General features: G+C 39.7%; 1 protein-coding gene across 1 annotated transcript in view; it reads right to left on the bottom strand.

The window, feature by feature from the left end:
* Positions 1–5,271, bottom strand: part of ITCH (itchy E3 ubiquitin protein ligase) — a 140,778-nt gene extending 135,507 nt beyond the window's left edge. The window contains exons 1-3 of the mRNA XM_007934730.1: positions 5,202–5,271; positions 3,631–3,648; positions 1,564–1,767 (exon numbers count right to left, since the gene is read on the bottom strand). Coding sequence (XP_007932921.1) covers positions 1,564–1,767; positions 3,631–3,648; positions 5,202–5,271 — 292 coding nt within the window. The remainder of the gene's footprint in view (positions 1–1,563; positions 1,768–3,630; positions 3,649–5,201) is intronic.
* Between the last annotated feature and the right edge of the window lie 16,082 nt (positions 5,272–21,353).

Genomic DNA, 21,353 nt, shown 5'->3' with positions numbered 1-21,353 from the left:
AAATAAATGCATCTAGCTATTGGCAGTGTAAAAAAAAAAAAAAAAGCAAAGTAAACTCAACAAATTATGAAGGACACTTGATTTTATACAACTTGGCACTTAACTGTGTACCACCCTATGCTGTCCATTTGTTTCATATCTAATGATATATTTGCTAAAATGTAACATTTTATCCTTTATTCATATGTATGTTTTCATTAAATTGTTTGTGCCCTACAGTTGTACACTCTTAGAATTTTTAGGCCCAAGACTATGAACTCTGGAGTGGCTAAGAATTATGCCATCTTAATGTGCAATCAAGCATTTTTTAAATTTTATTTTTTTACTATGATAATATGATGGCAAATAAATAAAAGTCAGTTTAGGGAGAAAAATATCTAAAGGAATACAGAACCAGACTATTAATAATAATTATCTCTGATGAATAAGATGATAAACAGTATTATTTTACTGATTTTCTGTTTAAATAGAAAGCATGTATATTATTTAGATCATCTAAAAAAGGATTTTTTTAAAAGATTGTTTCAATCAAAGGCTTTAAGGTTAAAAAAAAAAACTTCTAAGAAGCCTGGCCCAATTGAAATCAGTTACTTAGGATAGCTTGACTGGGGGAGCCTGGAGGAGAAAAAGTACAATCTGGCATTAGCAAAGAAACACTCATACCTTTCATTGAGAACTAGACATTGCTAAAGTTTAATGAAGTAATTGCCAAGAATAAATTCTCACATGCTATCACCTTAAAAAAGGATTACAGCTAGTCCCTAACTTACAACAGGGTTCTGTTTCAATGACTCCATCCTAACTCGGTTCTGATAGAAGTATTTCTCTTCATTATTACTGCCTTTTATTATCAGAATCTATATAAATCCAATATTTGTTTTTTTGGGGTTGGAAATATTACATATAAACGTATAGATATATTCTAATACATACATACAAAAATATACAAATGATAAAATTTACTCAAACAAGGAAAAAGCGTTAGATGATGTTAAGCACTTTCCCAGTTGAGATAGTAACTCCATTTGTGAAGGTTCTGGATGATATGGGTTATCCCTGGGAATGAGGATGGCATATCTAGTCAGAAAGTTAGTGAGAGCTGTCTGCATGGTCCTTTTCTTTTTTTCTTCATATATTTCACAGCAACATCTCATCGCTTCTCAAATATGCCAAATGACTTTAGCAAACCAATCAGCATTTGGGTCCATGTTTTCAAGCAACTGAAGCTCCTGATTTAGTTTAGAAAAAACTTCAGCTAAATCTTTTACTATTAAAAAAATTGGACAACTTCCCTCTTTCCTCTTTCTCATTATTTCTTTCCTCTTCAAAACTCATTAATTCCTGATCTGCCAATTCTTCTTTTTTGTTCAATATGTTGTTGTTGTTGTTAAGTGCCATCGAGTCGTTTCCGACTCATAGCGACCCCATGCACAGCAGAATGAAACACTGCCCGATCCCGCGCCAGCCCCACAATCCCTGCTATACTTGATCCCATCATCACAGCCACCATATCAATCCATCTCGTTGAAGGCCTCCCCCTCTTTCGTCGACCCTCCACCCTACCAAGCATGACATCCCTCTCCATGTGTTCAATATGGGTGATATCAAGTTCTAAATTCTGCATCCTTGTCATATGAACAATTTTTCCACTGATCTCTTCCATCATATCATCCTGATCTAATGCTTGAAGTGTATCCACATAACTCAGCAATTTTTTCCATATTCCCTGCATGCAGTTTCCCATTAAGTTCCTTCCAGGAAGATGTACTAACAATAAGACATACCAGAAAAAATAAATGACAAAAGGACCACTGTGCATGTGGTTCATCATAACTCAAATACACTGTAAATCAGGGACCACTTACACTTTTATATAACTTACCACTTTTAGGTTTTGAAGGGATAATAATGAAAAGATACGGTCCCTGGCCTAATAAACTCATAATCCAGTTGAGTATATAAATCAGGTATAAAATTCAGTTGTCACTGAGTCAATTCCCACTCAAGACGACCCCCTGTGTGCTCCACAGGGTTTTCAATGGCTGATTTTTCAGAAGTAGACCACTACGCTTTTCTTCCAAGGCACTTGTAAGTAGACTTGAACTTCCAATCTCTGGTTAGGTCAACAGGCAAACCATTAACCATTAACCACTTTCACCACCCAGACTCAAAGGCAGGTATAGAAGAAACTAAAATATCACAAAAAGGATGATTACTGTTTATCTATAAATGCTACTAAAATGCCAAGGAAGACTGGGGTTTCCATGCAAAAGGGGACAATGAAGTATCAAGCATGTCTGAAGAAAATCCAGTGACTTAGCTGGCCAATGCAAATGTTCATATTTTACACAGACCTAGAAAGAGACCATATGGACCATAAAACTCAAAAGTTTTAGCCTAGGCTAAAGAAATTCTTTACCATAAGCAAGGAGAAGCAGTGCTGAAGGTCTCTGAACAGAAATGCAACATACAGCAGCATATTAAGGAGCTCTGGTGGCACAGGGCCTAAGACTGCTAACCAGAAGGCTGTCAGTTCAAACTCACCAGCCACTCCATAGAAGGAAGATGGGGCAATCTACTTCTGTGAAGATTTACCACCTTGGAAACCCAATGGGGGTTGCTATGGGTTAGAATCGACTCAATGGCAGTGGGTTTGGTTTTTCTTTTGAGTAGCATATTAGGAACATTAATCTGGCAGCAATATATAGCACCTTAAAGAAAGAAGCAAATAAAGACAGACAAAAGTTAAGAAAAAAAGAGTAGGCAAAAGATTTTGGCCAATAGTCTTATGAAAAGAATCTCAACATCACTAGCCACCAGGTAAATTCAAATCAAAACCACAATGAGATACCAGTTCATTCTTATCAGGATGGCTATAATAAAAAAGAAGGGTAACAAAATACGCTGACAAGGATGTGGAGAAATTGGAGCCCTCATACAATTCTGTTGGGACTGTAAAATGGTACAGCTGCTTTGAAAAACAGTTTGGAATACTTTAAACAGGGCAGCCATGTAAGAAGCAACTATTAGTCTCTTCCCACTTGGAGCGAAGGAGAATGAAAAAAACAAAGACTCTAGAAAGTAGTTAGTCCAAAGGACTAAGGACCCACATGAACCAAAGCCTCCCCTAACTTGAGACCAGAAGAACTAGGTGGTGCCCAGCTTCTACTACCAACCTCTGACCAAGACAACAACAGAAGGCCCCAGTTAGAATGGGTAAAAACCTCGAGTTTAAAAAAAAAGAAAAAAAAAGACCAGATTTATCGATCTGAAAGAGAAAAGAGGAATCCTCGAGATTATTGCCCGGAGGCAACTTTATAATTTCAAACTGAAGATACTCCTGGAGGCCACCTTTCAGACAAATAGATAGAACTACAAAACAAATAATAACATCCATTAAGAATGTTCTCCTTAGAACAACCAAGAATATGAGACCCAAAAGGGAATAATATATGCCCAAAACCAAAGATGAAAAGACAGGGAGGGACAGAGAAATCAGACTAATAGAAATAGAGAACCCAGGGAGGAAATAGGGAGAGTACTGACACATTGCAGGGATTACAACCAATGTCATAGAAAAATCAATGTATGAACGATTGACTGGAAAACTAATATGCTAGGTAAACTTACCTAAAGTACAATAAAATCCTAAAAAAAATAAAAAAAGTTAAACATGGATACCTACTCACCAAAAAAACCAAACTCACTGCCATAGAGTCAGATATGACTCAGCAATTCTACTACTAGGTATGTATATACCTAACAAACAAACAAACAAACAAAAAAAAAAAACCTCACTGCTGTATCTGACTCATAACAACCCCTCCTTGGATTTCCGAGGCGGTTATCACTATGGAAGTAGATTGCCCAATCTTCCTTCCGAGGAGTGGCTCGGAAGGATTTGAACAGCCAGCCTTCTGGTTAGCAGTCAAATGCCTTTGGCACTATGCTACCAGAGCTCCCAAATATATCTAAAAGAACTGAAAATATAATATATACCACAAAAACCTCTATCCAAATGCTCATAGCAACATTATCCATAATAGTAAAAAAATGGAAACAGCCTATATCATCAACTAATGAATACATCACTAAAATGTAGTATAATTCATAACAAAATATCATTTGGCAATAAAAAAGCACTGACACACACTACAACATGAATGAAACTTGAAAACATTATGCTAAATTAAAGAAGCCAGACACAAAAGGCCACCTAGGCACCTGTTATTCATTCCATTTATATGAAATGTCCGAAACAGGCTAATCTAAAGACACAGAAAGTAGACTAGTTGTTACCTAAGACTGGGAGAGCTGGAGAAAATGGGGAGTCACTGCTAAAGGGTATGGGTTTCTTTTCCAAGTGATGAAAATGTTCTAAGATTGACTGTGGTGACTATTATACAACTCTGTGAATACACTAAAAACTACTGACAGTTTAAACGGGTAAATTGTATGTCATGTGAATTATATCTCAATAATGCTGTTAATAAAAAACAATCCAAACAAAAAACAATAGTAGTTTGCTCACATGCCCATTGTGGGGGGGCAAGAGGGGCTGCCTCAGCTACTAAACATTTTGGTCAAAGATTCTACAGAAGAATTCTGATCAAAAGGAAGAAAATACAGGACAGAATTTCAAACTCTTACGGAATCCAGACTTTCTGGAACCACGAAGGCTGGATAATGCCTGAAATTAATGTCCCAAGATAACCTTTAGACCTAAAACCAAAAATGTTCCCTCAAGTTTTCTTAAAATCAAACAACAGTTTAACTAGTAAAGAATGTCTGCCTTGAGCACTGTGCTCTTTAAAGTCTATCTATATAGAATCAAACTGGCAACAATAACTTCAAAGATTAGATAGGAACCTTAGGGGGCAGTGAGTTTATATTAGGGAGGATGAATGACTCAGAAAAGGAGGGTTAGAACAGTTGCACAACTTGAAGAATGTAATCAATGTCACTAAATTTTACATGTAGAAACTGTGGAATTAGTACATATACATTCTGTCAACAACAAAAAATAAACTATTTTTAAAAACCTGTAACATCCAAGAATATTCTGAGATAAAAATTTTATCTTTACACATCTAAACATTTTGTTCATGTATTTATTAAACAAATATTGATTCAGGACCTGATATGTAATTTTTAACTTAGGAGGGGGGAAAAAAGAGTAGTGGATCCTTTCTAAGACTTACCAGTGATCTGAAGTTGTGATTTCATGGTCAGGCTACCCATTGAACCAAGTTGTGATCCACTGTCAGACATACCACCAATAGGACGTCAAACCTAAACATGGCAAAGGAAACACTGTAAAGCTCAAAAAAAGCCCATTTTAAAAAGCATGTAAATACACAGGAAGACAGCTCAGGGGGCTGGAATACATGGGAGGGAAGGACACAAGGAAGAGATAGCTATGAGGAAGAAGTGGGAAAAGAGCTGTTGCATTGTGGGAGATTACAGTTAATGTCATAAGACAATGTATGTGAACTGCGTATAGAAGATGATTTTGATCTGTCAAGTTTCACCCAAATCACAATGAAATTAAAAAAATAAAAATTAAAAATATGTAAATAATATTAACCAAGTCATTTTCATGTCCTGCTGAAAACCCCACAATAACCAATAGCTCTCATACTGCTAAATACAACTGTGTTGTCAATTCTAGTGTTCATCCTACCTAAACTATCAGCAAAATCTGACAGAGTTGATCATTCCCTCCTCTGTGGTTTACTTCTCTTGAGTTCCCAGATTACACTGTCTAGGTTTTTGTCCAACCTAACTGCTCAGTCTCCTGTGAAGATTCTTTTTGTTTCTAATCTCTTAATGTTGGAATGTCCTGGGACTAGTTCTTGTTTCCCTTTTTCTCTGATCTATAATTTTATAGCTTTAAATATCATCTATAAACCAACTATTCTCAAATTTATACCAGTAGACCAGACTTCACTGCTAAACTCTAAACAACTTCTCATGTGTATCTAAAAGACACTCCAAACTTAACATACACAAAACTCTCAATCATACTCATAAACTTACTCTACCCTGCAAGCATTCTCAGCTCAGTTGATGGCAATCCCATCCTTCTAGATGCCCAGGCTAAGAAACTCTGGAGTCATTCTTGACTCCTCTCTTTTACATTTCCCTTTCACTCTGTTAGCAATTTCTACTGTTTCTATCTTCAAAATATACCTAAAGTCCAACCATTCCTCACCACTCCAGTATCACTAAACTGACCAGAGTTGTCTCTGAAAACCAACCTTTTATCCAGATATGCCTCTCCCTTAGATTACTGCAATAACCTAACAGGTCTTTTTGTTTTCTACCTTGTCCATCTCCACTACCTATTCTCAACACAACAATGATGACCCTTAAAACATTCAAAACCCTGCAAAGACTTCCCATTTCACTCAGAGCAGAAGTCTAAATCCTAACATGGACTTAAAATACCCTACACAATGTGTGTTCCTCTGCTATCCCTGATCTCATTTCCTTCTACTCTCCTCCTCTCAGGCATGCTATCTTTCCTTATTATTCCTCAATTATGTCAGCATGTTTAGGTCTTCAGGCTTTTGTTCTCTTTGTTGTCTTGGCCAATATTACAATCTATTCCACCTATCCACCTTCTTTTCCTGTAGAATATATGGCCTTCTGATACACTAAATAATTTATATAGTTATGTTTCCTGCTTTTGTCTCCCTTGACTAGAATATAAACTCCTGTGAACAAGGGTCTTTCTTTTGTTCACTGATGAAACTGAAGAGCCTAAAACAGTACCTGACACATCCAAATCCACTGGCATTGATTTAATTCTGATTCGTAGTGACTCTGTGAGACAGAGTAGAACTGCCCTATGGGTTTCTAAGACTGTAAATCTTTACAGAAGTGGACTGCTCCATCTTTCTCCTGAGAAGCAGCTGGTGGGTGCAAACCACTGACCTCTTGGTTAGCAGCCCAATGCTTTAACCAGAGTGCAACCAGAGCTCATCGCCTGGCCTATGGTAAACATTTGTAATGAAATAAAGACATTTAAAGAACATCTTTGAGTTATTTAATATCTCTAGGTCCTAGTTTCTTGTCTGAAAAAAAAAAAGGGGTTAATACTACTTTTGCAGAGTTGTTATGAAGGAGCTCTGGTGGCATAGTACCTAAGGCATTTGACTGCTAACCAGAAGGCTGGAGGTTCAAACTCACTAGCCACTCCTAGGAAGGAGGGTTGGGGAATCTACTTCCTTAGTGATACCGCCTCAGAAACCCAAGATTAGATAATTACATATGTGAAAAAGGCTCTATAAATGTTTGTTACTTATCATTTATAGTCTCAAACTAAAATTAAGTGTGTTCATTTTTAAAAAATCTGTTCTTAGGCTTTTGAAAATTGAAAATATTAGAAATATCTCCTACAAGAATGGCAGCCATGTGGGGGAAACTGAATGAAAAATAACAAAGACTAAAGTGTTAAATTTACTATGTAGCACTTACTGTTTATTAGGTATCGCCAGGTAAGAAATGTACAAATACAGTGACAGAGTATCTTAAAACTATAAACATTTCCTTGAGTTCTTATACCAAATTGGGCTTCCATAAATTTTTTAATATAAAACAATTTTGATATCTTTTCAAGTCTGCCAAAATAAAATGGAACAGTAATTTCTCCTGAGATGAACTATGTAAAAATATGCTGGGTTTCATTCTTTGACTTACATATAAGAATGCTCAAAGCTAAAATTTAGCTTCATCTATAGTGACAAACTCAATCCCTTTGTGTGATACATAATTTTTGATTGACCTTTATTTATATTGCCCTATTTCAGATGTTTCATAACTTCTAAACACTATAAAACTTTTATAATTTACTAAATTTTTATTTTAAATAGCAAAGATATAAACATCATATACATGTTTTGCCAACAACAAAAAATAAACTATTTTTAAAAACCTGTAACATCCAAGAATATCCTGAGATAAAAATTTTACCTTTACATATCTAAACATTTTTCTCATGTATTCATTAAACAAATATTGATTCAGGATCTGGTATCAGGTCCTGAAATTTTTATTTTAAATAGCAAAGATATAAACCATAAATAAAGTTATTAGTAGTTACTAAGAATCAGAAGAAAATGAGATGCAACATAAAAATCTTAACAATGAATTGCACAAGATATTCTTCTGACTGAAAGTATTTGTTATAAAAGGTCATCATTACCACATTCTACATAGTGATTATTACTTCTCCTCAATAACAAAATAATTCAGGTTCAAGAATGCTCAGGATAATTCTTGAAATACCATGTTTGCATTGCTACAGTACTATGACATCAAGACAAGTAAATTAAGAGGCAGGAAGACCAACATATGGGTGATGATTTTCTGCAAGATAAAATACTATTTACCATTTTTAATAGATTATTTATTCTAAATTAACATTATTAATTAACATTAATTATTAAGTTCCAAAGAAAATAAGAAACTTAAAATCTCTGCAGAAAAAAAAAACAAAAACAGATTTTAAAAAACTCAAATATGCTTCATGCAAAAAAGGTTAATTAAGGTACAAGCATTTTTAGGAATAAAGATTCTCTCCAGATAATTACAGAACCACTACTGTGGAATCATGAGGTGTTCTGCAAAAGTCATGCTGCTAATTTTAATAATTTTTGTACTTTAACATACTAGCTTTGTTGTTGTTGTTGTTATGTGCCATCGAGTCAGACCCGACTCATAGCAACCCCTCCTTGGGTTGCCAAGGCAGTATGCCTACGGAAGTAGATTGCCCAACCTTCCTTCTGAGGAGTGGCTGCTGGGTTTGAACTGCAAGCCTTCTGGTTAGCAGTCAAGTGCCTTAGGCACTATGCTACCAGAGCTCCTCATACTAGTTTTACATAGTTAAAATTCATAAAATATTTAAATTCTTGAAAAGAATAAAAGTCACCATTGTAATAATAGCAAAATAGAAAAATTCTAGAAACATATCTGTTTGTAATCAGGTTAAATAAATCACAAACTCAGACTACAGAATACCATGCAGCCATTAAAACAAATAACTTGACTACAATGAAATGATACCAACACATGTTTTTTTAAGTTGCAGAATACTATCCTATGATGTTATTTTTGCAAACAAACTATTTCTATCTATAGATACAGGTACAGACACTATTAAAAAACACAGGAAAAGTATACGTTCCAAACTGGTAATAGTGGTTTACTTTTGCAGAGCCAAGTGTCCAGGTATGTAAGAAAGAGGTGAGGGCAGCATCATCTGACCTCCTCTAACTTCAGGAAGCGGAAAGATAATCACCATCAGCATCAACAGCCCAAGGCTAATTCCTATGAAGCACAAGTCAGACATGCACTGGCCTCCCACCTTTTTACCAATTCTGATACCAACTGTGCCACCCACAGCACTCTATACTTCTCTGCTGGGTCCAGTAATTCATTGCAATGGCCACACAGAAGGCACGTTGCAATGGCCACACAGAAGGCACAGAGAGTACCCACGATTATGGAGTTTATTAGGAAAATAACAGGTTACAATTCAGGTTCAAGAATACTCAGGATAATTCTTTGATCTGGACAGCCTCCCCTCAGCCATGCCCGCAGGCATGCCTCTCTTTGGCCCTCAACCTATCATCCTGGCCTCTGCCCTGCTTAGCCAAGTGTTACCAAACTCTTTTAGCTCTGCCAGTAGGTGCCCAGGGAGGCACCCCCATCTACCAGCATGGCCCCTGCCCAAAGGCCCTCAGCTTTCTTGCTCCATGGGCCAGTAAGCCCAATGCTCTGTCTTGTGCTGGTCTCTGCTGCCAAGGTCTTCTGTTGCATCTTGCTGTCTCTCACCATATCAACAAATTGTTACAGTTCTCTCTCTGTCCCCTGGGTGGAGGAGAGTCAGTGCAAGGATCTTGGGTTCAGAGGATGCACTCCACTCTTGGCTCTTCTTTCTTGATGGTAGTGAGATTCCCCTTTTCCACCTCTGGGATGACTCATTTGAAGTCTAGCAGATAGCAAAATTGATCACATTAGGCTTCCATACACCTTATTTACACAGTCCTATCCCCATGAGGGTGTCAGGTTATCTTATTTATATGATTAGCAAGCTATCCAATCCCCTTGGTGGGCCTCAAACACCTCACATTTGCACAATCTCGCTCAGTCATCTAGTGGGATCCACAAAGACCGAGGCTAAAGGAGTCATATTAAGTAATTAATTGCACCCCAGGGTACTAAATAAGGCAACAATGGGCAACTTTAGCTTTACAACTATTGTTCAAATTTTTAAAAAATAGAACATGTATCATTGACTAGGGAGCTCTGGTAGCATAGTGCCCAAGGCACTTGACTGCTAACCAGAAGGCTGGTGGTTCAAACCCACCAGCCACTCCTTGGAAGGAAGATGGGGCAATCTACTTCCGTAGTGATACTGCCTTGGAAACCCAAGGAGGGGTTACTATGAGTCGGGTCCGACTCGACGGCACATAACAACATCACTGATTATTTATACAGTTTTAAAAACCAGCCACACAGAATAGGAAAATAAAGAATCTACACTTTAAGCTCCATCCTCTCCCAAGCTCCATACTCTTAGGAGCTCCAGACGCTTGGTCTACGTGTTATTTAACAACTACCTGCATGATTAAAATAACCAAACTGGAACTCTCCACATCTGGCACACAATCTCAGACTCAAGTATCCACATCCACCCATTTGCTCAAGCCAAAAACATGCATCATCAAGTCTTCTTTCCTTCACATTCTTATCATCAGAAGTTCTAATAATTCTACCTTGAAAATATACCCTAAAATATAAATCTACTTTTCTTCACATCTAGTCCATGCCACAAATATCTCTTCCCTACCAATGAACTACTGCCAGTCACTTGCACTCTCTTTCCTCCTTCTCTCACCATCCAGAATAGTCAGAGTAGTATTTTTAAAATGAAAGGAGATTATGTTTTACTCTGGCTTAAAATATCTAATAATTTCCTAGAAAAAAGTCTAAATTCCCTACCATGGCTTATAGAAGCCCACTCAATTCCACTCACGACTGACTCCGACCTCCCCTTGTATCATTTCTCCCTTCATCACTAACAACTCATTTCTTTTTTCAAACACACTCCAGTCACACTAACTGTTCCCTTTGCCAGAGATGCTCTTCCTTCTACCATTAAATAGCTAATGCCTTCTTCTACTTTTCAACTTAAATATCACTTCCTCAGAGAAGTCTTCCCGATTATCCAGTCTCAAGTAGCCTTCTAGTTACTTTCTATCACACATCAATGAAAATTTTCTGGTTTCTATGTTTATGGACTCTAAGGTTCACAAGAGTAGAGCCCTTGTTCTATCTTGTTAACCAGGACCTGGGATACTCTGTATTTTTAATTAACTGATGTTCACTGTCGTTCTTGTTGTTAGGTGCCGTCAAGTCTTCTCAGACTCATAGCAACTCTATGCACAGCAGAACAAATGCCTGGTCTTGTGTCAGTCTCACGATCCTTACTATACCTGAGCCACTGTGTCAATCCATCTTGATGAGGGCCTTCCCCTTCTTCATTGACCCTCCACTTTACCAAGCATGATAGCCTTCTCCTGAGATGGCTCCTTCGGGCAACATAACCAAAGTAGGTGAGACGAAGTCTGGCCATTCTCCCGTCCAAGAAGCATTCTAGCTGCACTTCTTCCAGGGCAGATTTGTTAGCCCTTTTAGCAGTCCATAGTTCTCTTAGCATTCTTTTCCAATATCACAGCTCAAAAGCATCAACTCTTCTTCAGTCTTCATCATCCAGCTCTCACATGCATAAGAAGCAACTAAAAACACCATGGCTTGGGTTAGGTGCACCTTAGTCTTCAATGAGACATCTTTGCTGTTCAGCACTTGAAAGAGGTCTTATGCAGCAGATTTGCCCAATGCAATATGTCGTCTGATGTCTTGATTCCTGCTTCCATTGGTGTTGATTGTAGAACCAAGTAATATGAAATCTTTTCTCCATCCATTGTGAAGCTGTTTACTGGACCAGTTGAGAGGATTTCTGTTTTCTCTATATTGAGGTGTAATCCATACTGTAGACTGTAGTCTTCAGTCTTCATTAGTAAGTGCTTTAAGTCATCCTCACTTTCAGCAAGCAAGGTTGCATCATCTGCCTATTGCAGGTTGTTAATTAGTCTTCCTCCAATCCTGATGCCACTTTCTTCTTCATATAATCCAGCTTCTTGGATTATATGCTCAGCATACAAACTGAGTAAGTATGGTGAAAGGATACAACCCTGACACACTCCTTTCTTGACTTTATACCATGCGATATGCCCTTGTTCTGTTCAAATGACAGCCTCCTGATCTATGATCTATGTACAGGTTCCTCATGAGTACAATCAAGTGTTCTGGAATTCCCATTTTTTCTCAATGTTATCCATAATTTGTTACAATCCACACAACCAAATACCTCTGCACATTCAAGAAAACATAAGTAAACCTCTTTCTGGAATTCTTTGCTTTCAGCTAAGATCCATCTGACATCAGCAATGATGTCCTCATTCCATGTCCTCTTCTGAATCCAGCTTGCACCTCTGGAAGTTCTCTGTCAATACACTGCTGCAACCATTTTTGAATTATCTTCAATAAGACTTTACTTGCATGTGATATTAATAAATTGTTCAATAACTTCCACATTCTGTGAGATCATCTTTCTTTGGAATGGGTACAAATATGGATCTCTTCTAGTCAACTGGCCAGGAAGCTGTCTTCCAAACCACTTGGCATAGCCAAGTGAGTGCCTTCAGTGTGGCATTCATTTGTTGAAACATCTCAGTGGGTATCCTATTAATTCCTGGAGCCTTGTTCTTCGTCAATTCCTTCAGTGCAGCTTATACTTCTTCCTTGAATACCACTGGTTCTTGATCATACGCTACCTCCTGAGATGGATGAACATCAACCAACTCTTTTTGGTACATTGACTGCGTATTCCTTCAATCTTCTTTTGACATTTCCTGAATCATTAGATATTTTCCCCATAGAATCTTTCAATACTGCAACTCAAGGCTTAAATCTTTTCCTCAGTTCTTTCAGCTTGAGAAATGCCAAGAGCGTTCTTCCCTTTCATTTTTCTAACTCCAGGTCTTTGCACGTTTCATTATAATAATTGGCTTTGTCTTCTTGAGCTGCACTTTGAAATCTGATGTTCATAGTTTACATTAAAGTTCACTCTTTGTGTTGTACAGTTCCGTGGGCTTTGATAAATGTATAATGTCATGTATTCACCATAATATCACAAATACTTTCACTGCCCTAAAAATCCCCTTTACTTCTATTCATCCCTCCTCCTTCCCCCAAACCCCTACCAAACATTTATCTTATTACTGTCTCTATAGCTTTGCTGAGCCCTTCTTTGGCTGCTAACTGAAAGGTCAACAATTTCAATCTACTAGCTGCTTCATGGGAGAAAGATGTGGCAATCTGCTTCTGAAACTCTGTGGCAAGTTCTACTCTGTCCTATGAACTCAAATTGGCAGGTCAGACAACTGGCTGCCATCTCAAGTTCCAAGAACTGGAGGTCAGATGATAACATACCAGATGTAGGATCCAGAGTGAGAGAGTGAACTTTGCCAGAGCATTCATATATATTGGATGCAGACTATAACACCCTCCAAGAAACTAGGGTAGTGAGTTAATCATACCTGTCAGTAAGGTAGTGAATCAAGATACGTCCCCTAATCCTATCTCATTAACTTAATGGACAACACACTTCAAAATGGGACCACAATCACAGACATGACCAAACCAAAAAACCAAACTCACTGCCATCGAGTCGTTTACAACTCACAGTGACTCCCATTGGGTTTCTAAGGCTGTAAATCTTTACAGAAGCAGACTACCTCATCCTTCTACCACAGAACAGCTGGTGAATTTGAACCACTGACCTTGGTTAACAAACTAATGCCTTAACCACTATACCACCAGAACTCATTTTTAACCACAGGCATAAAGGCTAGATAATATATCACAAAATGGAGGACTATGGCTAGAAGGGCCATATTAAGTAACTTACTGCACCACAAAAACAGTCAAACAATTTTGAAAAAGAGCAAAAGTAGAGGACTTTCACTTACCAATTTCAAAGGTTACCATAAAGCTAGTTATCAAAACTACACGGTACTGACATAAGAATAGACATATAGTCAATGCCTCATATGACTCACAAAAATTAACTCAAAATGGATCAGAGATTTAAATTTAAGTGCTAAAGGGCAGTACACAGTGAATTACTTAATATAGTCCTTCTAGCCACAATACTCTATTTTGTGATGTAAATCCTAGCCTCTACGTCTGTGGTTATGGTCCCATTTTGGAATGAATTGTCTGTTATATTAATAAGGTAGGATTAGGATGAGATGTATCTTGAGTTAGGCCTTACTAGAGGGTGTGAGTCAACTCACCACCCTTAGTTTCCTTGAGGGTATGGTCCACATCCAATACATATGAATTCTTCAGCAAAGGTCACTCTCTTGCTCTGGATCCTGAATCTGGTTCATCATCATCTGACCTCCAGTTCTTGGAACTTGAGACGGCAGCCAATTTGGGTTCACTGGCTCCTACAACCACATGAGTGAAAAAAATCCTCCAGACTGACACCTGACCCACAGATAGGGAACTTGCCACACTCCACAACTACATAAGCCATCCTTAGCAGTTCATGAGCTCTGTGAGACGTTACAGCGAAATACAGAACACTAAGGCAGGAGGAAAAGTACTGAGGGGAGGAGGAGTAGTCAATGTTAGAAATAATGAAGTAGTACAGCAGTTTGGAAAAGCTGAACCTCTAGGACATCTTTAACATCTGACTTACAAGGACCTGCCTTGTGCTGATCCTTCTAAATTATTCAAGCAGTTAATGTCACAATAACAAAAAACACACTGCTGTCAAGTTGGATCTGACTCATAGCGACCCCTCCTTGGGTTTCTGAGGCGGTATCACTACAGAAGTAGATTGCCCAATCTTCCTTCCGAGGAGTGGCTGGTGGGTCTGAACCACCAACCTTCTGGCTAGCAGCCAAATGCTTTAGGCATTATGCCACCAGAGCTCCTAATGGCACAATAGTGGCATTGAATGCAATAGCCCAGACTCACTGAAATATGTTGTTTAGGAAAAAAGGGTAAATGGGAGAAGGAGAAACCTCTGGTTTTCCAGATGAGGTAAAAAAAAAAAGACTGAAGCTGTCATGTTGCACTCATTACCCAAGGAAAAAAACTATTCATGGTATCTAGGAGTGGTGGATCTAACTATGAAGAATTGGCTAGTTAGATGCATACGGAAATACAGAGTGAAAAGGTAAGGATGAAAAGTACAATTCCTTAGTTGCTGTTATCAGTAATAGTAGCAATGTCAGGGAAAAAAGAATTAAGGGCTACTGTACCACTGAACTAAGCCCAGATCCAGTTGGTAGAAGCTATGACCACTAGTCTCAGGATTCAGGAAAGGAAAAACTGTGCTGGAATGACAGAAGTATCCCTACAACTGCGAGTCACCAAGAAGGCAGTCTGGAAGGGAAATAGGCAAAACCAAGAAATTACTGAAACCAGGTGGTACAATATAGATCAATACTGTCAGTTTCCTGAGGAACCTTTACTAAAATGTATTGTGAAATCAACTAATTTAGGGGCAGTGTCTTTAGTTTGAATGCTACAGAATGGAAGAGTATGTTTGGGTTGATGTCAGAACCACGACTCATTATGGAATAGTTATGAATGATGAGCCAAGATTCAGTTACACAGCAGGCTAACCTGGAAGAGATGGCCAGCTTGGTGGATTAGATAGAATTTGCAGTGAAGTTTGTTTATCCTGAGACATTAAAGTGCCCCTCTCCTAAATATCCCGTGGAACACCCCAAAGGAAGCAGCTAATATGCTACTTATGCAAGCCATGCTGGAATGGCTTTATGGTGATCAGGTATTCACCCAATGAGTATGCCCAGTACGGAGGTGATGGCAGATATGGTAATCAAGGGCACTCTTTCTACATGGGCATCCCACGTAACCTTGCTACTATGAAACAAAAGAACAATTTGAGAAGCCATGTCGAATTTGTTGGCACAGTTTCCCCACACTGATCTCACAGATCCAAGAAATGTAAGGGTGATTCACAGGAGAATGGGAAGAAGCACTGGGAAAGAACTTACCCTAGCAGGTCAGAGATTTTTAGATGGTTACTAAGAAATGAAATGAATATAGAAGACATTTATGTAGCTGAGACAAAAGATGCTAATGCAGCACTACAGGAGGCTGGGTGGACTAAGAGAAACTCCTGCTGGTCCCCCAAAGTTAAAGAGGCCAAAACAAGTCTGCTCTATTCACTCTAATTGAGAGGAATTAGATAATGGGAAGTCCCCCCTGTGATCATCTGAAGCAAAGGCTTAGCTAGCTGATGAACATAAGGACTGAGGAAAGATCAGAGTCTTCTGGTCTAGCCCCAAGCAGCAGACCCAAGGCCATATGCACATGTGTGGGTAAAATGGCCTGGGGGTGGGAAAGAGACCTTCCTGGGGCTCCTAGACACAGGAGTCCAATGTACTGTCATCTGAAAACCTGTCAATATTTTAAAGGGGGAGCTCTGGTAGTGTAGTGCTTAAGGCACTTGACTGCTAACCAGAAGGCTGGAGGTTCAAATCCACCAGCCACTCCTCAGAAGGAAGATGGGGCAATCTACTTCCGTAGTTAGTGATACTGCCTCGGAAACCCAAGGAGGGGTCACTATGAGTCGGGTCTGACTCAACGGCACATAACAGCAACAAGGTTAGAGTGGGGGAATATGAAGTGAAAGTCTGAATGAGAACTGTTGTTGTTGTTGTTGTTATGTGTGGTTGAGTCGGCCCCGACTCATAGTGACCCCTCCTTGGGTTTCTGAGGCAGTATCACTACGGAAGTAGATTGCCCCGTCTTCCTTCCGAGGAGTGGCTGGTGGGTTTGAACCGCCAGCCTTCTGGTTAGCAGTCAAGTGCCTTAGCCACTATGCTACCAGAGCTCCACGAATGAGAACTAGAAGATTTAAAAAGATCTTGTATGAAGTAGTGCATCTTCCTCACCGGGATTATTGGTATGGATATTATATCTAACTGGGAAACACACCCTCTACCTGATATTGTTAAGACTGAAGGTGTGCAAGTCTGTCCTTAGGCCAGTATTGATTGGACATGCTAAATGTGAACCATCAGAATTGCCTGAACCCACTCAGCGTGTTAATTTGAAACAGTATAGTATACCTGGTATACAAAAGGGGATTACTGCTTTGATTAAAGACATGCTAAAGACTGGAGCTCTGGTAGCATAGTGGCTAAAGCAACTGACTGCTAACCAGAAGGCTGGCGGTTCAAACCCACCAGCCACTCCTTGGAAGAAAGGTTGGGCAGTCCTACTTCCGTAGTGATACTGCCTCGGAAACCCAAGGAGGGGTCGCTATGAGTCGGGGTCGACTCAACGGCACATAACAACAACAACAACAACAAAGACTGGAGTACTGGTACCAATAATTTCTCTGTATAACAGCCCTGTGTTATGTGTATAACAGCCCATGACAAAGGTACTTCACTGAGGTGGCCAATTGAGTCCATGTAATGAGTGGACATGGGGGCGCTTAGGCATTGTCTGATGGGCTGAATCTAGACATATCCCTCTTGTATCCTCTGAGGCATAAAATGTCAATAAGGACTGCTGTATCTGTTAGCCAAGGAGTTCTAGGGGCATAGTAGGTAAGGCATTTGGCTGTTAACCCAAAGATCGGCAGTTCAAACCCAACAGCTGCTATGTAGGAGGAAGATGAGGCAATCTACTTCAGTAAAGATTTACAAATTTGGAAAACCAAAGGGGGTCACTATAAGTCGGAATCAACTCGATGGCAGTGGGTTTGGTTTTTTTGGTTATAACTGTCAGCCAAGAAAGAGAGAGGTTGCAGATGGCTATGGGGCAGATTCCCTGGGAGGAAGGTCCTGCATAGAGGTAGCCAGTTGATTATATAAGACTAATGATACCAGTGGCACCAGTTGGCTACAAATGGGTCCTTACAGGAATAGATACAGAATCTGAACTGGGCTTTGCATATCCCATGACAGATGCAAATCCAATGACAGATCCAAAAACCATGAAAGGGCGTACAATTTAAAGGATCAGAACAAAAGATACTATACTAATTTGGGCCACCAAGTTGTATTTCCTCAGACCAAGAAACATACTTTACTTCCCACAGGGTGCAGCACTGGGCCAAAAAAAATCTTACTAAATGGATATACATTGTTGCACACCAATCTCAGAGTAATGGTTTGATACACAATTGGAATGGGCAATTGAAACATTTGTTATCTAAAATGGGGTAGATAAAGGCATGAAGTGCTGGCTCACAGACCATGAATATGTGCTCACACTCAACAAGAGGGACACAAAGGGAGGATCACTGGACAGAGTTCTACATTTCTCTGGGGAATCTGAGGAAGAGGCGGTGGGGGAGGGTGCTAAGACCACAGTACAGTTCTTTCCCACATCAACTGAAATTGCTTTTTTCCTGCTGGAAGCTATGGTCCCACAACCAGGGATGCAGCTGCAGGTGCAAGAGGGAGGGTGATCCCTAAGCAAGAGGCTGTAACTATTCCCCTGAATATGTAGGCAAGGATTCCCAAGGGCCTTATGGGATGGAGTGTACCTTCCCCCTATCTGGCAAAACTGGGATTGACAGTCAGTACTGCCATGCTCCCTAGTGGTCACGACAGCCCACTAGTGTTGTACCAATACAACCCTACCCAATATGAATGAAAGTGGACTAATGGGGAAAGCATTTGCTAGAATGGTTTTGCTACCAGCTTCTAGCTGGCACAGCAGCTGAACCTGATGTCCCTTCCCAAGGTGGAAAAGTTTGGGTAAAATTAAATGACAAATAGAAAGAAGGAAAAATAACAGCTGAAGGTAAAGGAATAAATAAATGGGTTATGCTATGGGGGAAATCTAACATGCTGATATCTACAGAAAAACTCAGAGCACGAAAATAATCTACTCTCAGTTAAATTTTATCACAGGCCAGAAAGGGTAAAGACAAGACAAACATTTGGAGAACCCACCAGATCAGACAGACAGCTGCAGCAGACCTGCATGGCTGATACCTGAGTAACTGAACCCTTAGGATTCCTTGCCATACTGAAGTACTAGTTATTAATGACTGGATAGGACTGGAAAAATGATTGGGGGGTAGGGGGAACGCCAAATTCTCTGCCATCAAGTCAATTCTGACTCATAGCAACCCCCTTTGGGTTTCCGAGGCTGTAAACCTTTAAGGAAGTAGACTGCTCAGTCTTCCTTTCATGGAGTGTCTGGTGGGTTTGAACCACCAACCTTCTGGTTAGCAGTCAAATTACTTAGGCATTAGGGAGTAAGTTAGTACTTCAAGTAAAAAAGGACCGATGGCTAGAAGTGCTGGGGGACGGGGGTGGGGGTGGGGAGCTTACAGGGCGATGAATTACTTAATACGGTCCTTCTAGTCACAGTCCTCCATTTTGTATTGTAAATCCTAGCTTCTATGCTTATGGTTATGGTCCCATTTCAGAGTGAGTTGTCCATTATATTAATGAGGCAGGATTAGGGTGGGATATATATTGAGTCGCTAACTTACTAGAAGGGGTGGCTCAAATCACCACCTTTACTTTCCTTGAGGGTATGGTCTGCATCCAATGTATATGAATGCTTTGGCAAAGTTCACTCTCTCACTCTGGATCCTGCATCTGGTCTGTCATCATCTGACCTCTGGTCCTTGGGACTTGAGACAGAAGCCAATTTGGATTTGTTGGCCCCTGCAACCACAAGTGAGGAGAATCCTCCAGACCAACATCTGACCCACACATTTGGGACTTACCAGCCTCCACAACCACATGAGCCATTTCCTTGGCAGCTCATGAGTTCTAGGAGACATTACAGTCAAAAATGGCACCCTAAGATAGGAGGGAGAATACTGAGGGAAGGAAAAGTAGTTGTTAGAGATGATGGTATAGTACAGTAGTGTGGAAAAGTTGGACATTTGGGATATCTTTAACCTCTACCTCACAGGGATCAGCCAGCAGCATGCTGATCATTCTAAAAGAAATTATTTGAGCATAAAGCAATAAAACTGTTACAACGAAAACTCAAGAGGAAATTTTCCAGATAATTAATTACACAAAGATGACTTAGATACGCAACCAAAAACAGTCCAAAAAAAAAACAAACAAACCAGGAATCCCTGTGTTTATGGCTGGTATCCTGAGGATTTAGTGGGAAAACCCCCAATTTGCAGCCAGTAGGTCAAAAGTGTGGGTATCACAACAACTTCCAACCTTGCGGCTGGCATCTGAAGTCTTGGGCCAATTTGGCACTGTGAAGAATGGTATCCTTTTAACTTACTAGATCTGACTTAGCTCTGAGCGGCTAGAGTCAGACAAAGAAGTGCTGCATAGGCAGTTGGTATGAGAACAGAGGTGAAAAAGTGCATATTTGATTATAATTGAATTGATCCTCTGACTGACAAATTCTACCAAATACTTAGATGACTAGTCAAGCATAAACTATCGGCTATACCTAGGGAGATTCAGAATACATATATATCCCCTGCTTAATTCCCCTTTTTAAATACACCCTCAAAACAATTTTGAAAAATAAAACAAAGCTGAGGACCTATTCTTTTATTTAAAAACTTAGTACAGGAGGGAGTTCGGGTAAGATGGTGGAATACACAGATATGCACAGATCCTCTTCAAGAAATAAAAGGGGAACCAATTAACACAGACACAGAAGATAATCCTAGACCCCTGAGCCTTGAAGGGAAGGATATAGAAGTGGACTAAACCCCAACTAGCAGAAGAATTTGCATGAAAATACCAAAAAAGGAGACATACAGAGCTGCGGTCTGGCAGCGATCCTGAGTGATCCTGACAGCACAGACAGCTTGGAGATTGCCGAGTGGTAGTAGGACGTAAGAATTAACCTAAAAATCAGCCCTGCTAGCCAGGGACTGCACAGAGGACTGCTCTAGTGGCTGGGGAATAAAAGGCGAAACACACTGAAGACAAAGGCAGGCTGAGCTGTGGACTTTTGCCTCCCAGAGGGCGCAGCTATTTTGAATGTTTACAAGCAGCTTGACCATTTTGGATATTTAAAGCGACAGCACTCTCCCAGATCCCAGGGGCTTAAGAACAGTTCAGCTGCCCATAACCCCAAGGACATTTTGGACCTAGACAACTGGAAAGGTGCGACATTCCCCTTGTTACTATTATACCGCAAACCCGCTTGGTGAATGGAGGTACAGCCATCCCCCACTCCCATTCACCTTCTGGGCCCGTAGGAAATCCATCCCA

This window comes from Orycteropus afer, unplaced genomic scaffold (assembly GCF_000298275.1).
Source record: "Orycteropus afer afer isolate SDZICR_OR568_19922 unplaced genomic scaffold, OryAfe1.0 scaffold00020, whole genome shotgun sequence".
Taxonomy (NCBI): Eukaryota; Metazoa; Chordata; class Mammalia; order Tubulidentata; family Orycteropodidae; genus Orycteropus; species Orycteropus afer.
Note: the sequence above shows the minus strand (reverse complement) of the source record. Positions and strands in the feature narration are given on the sequence as shown.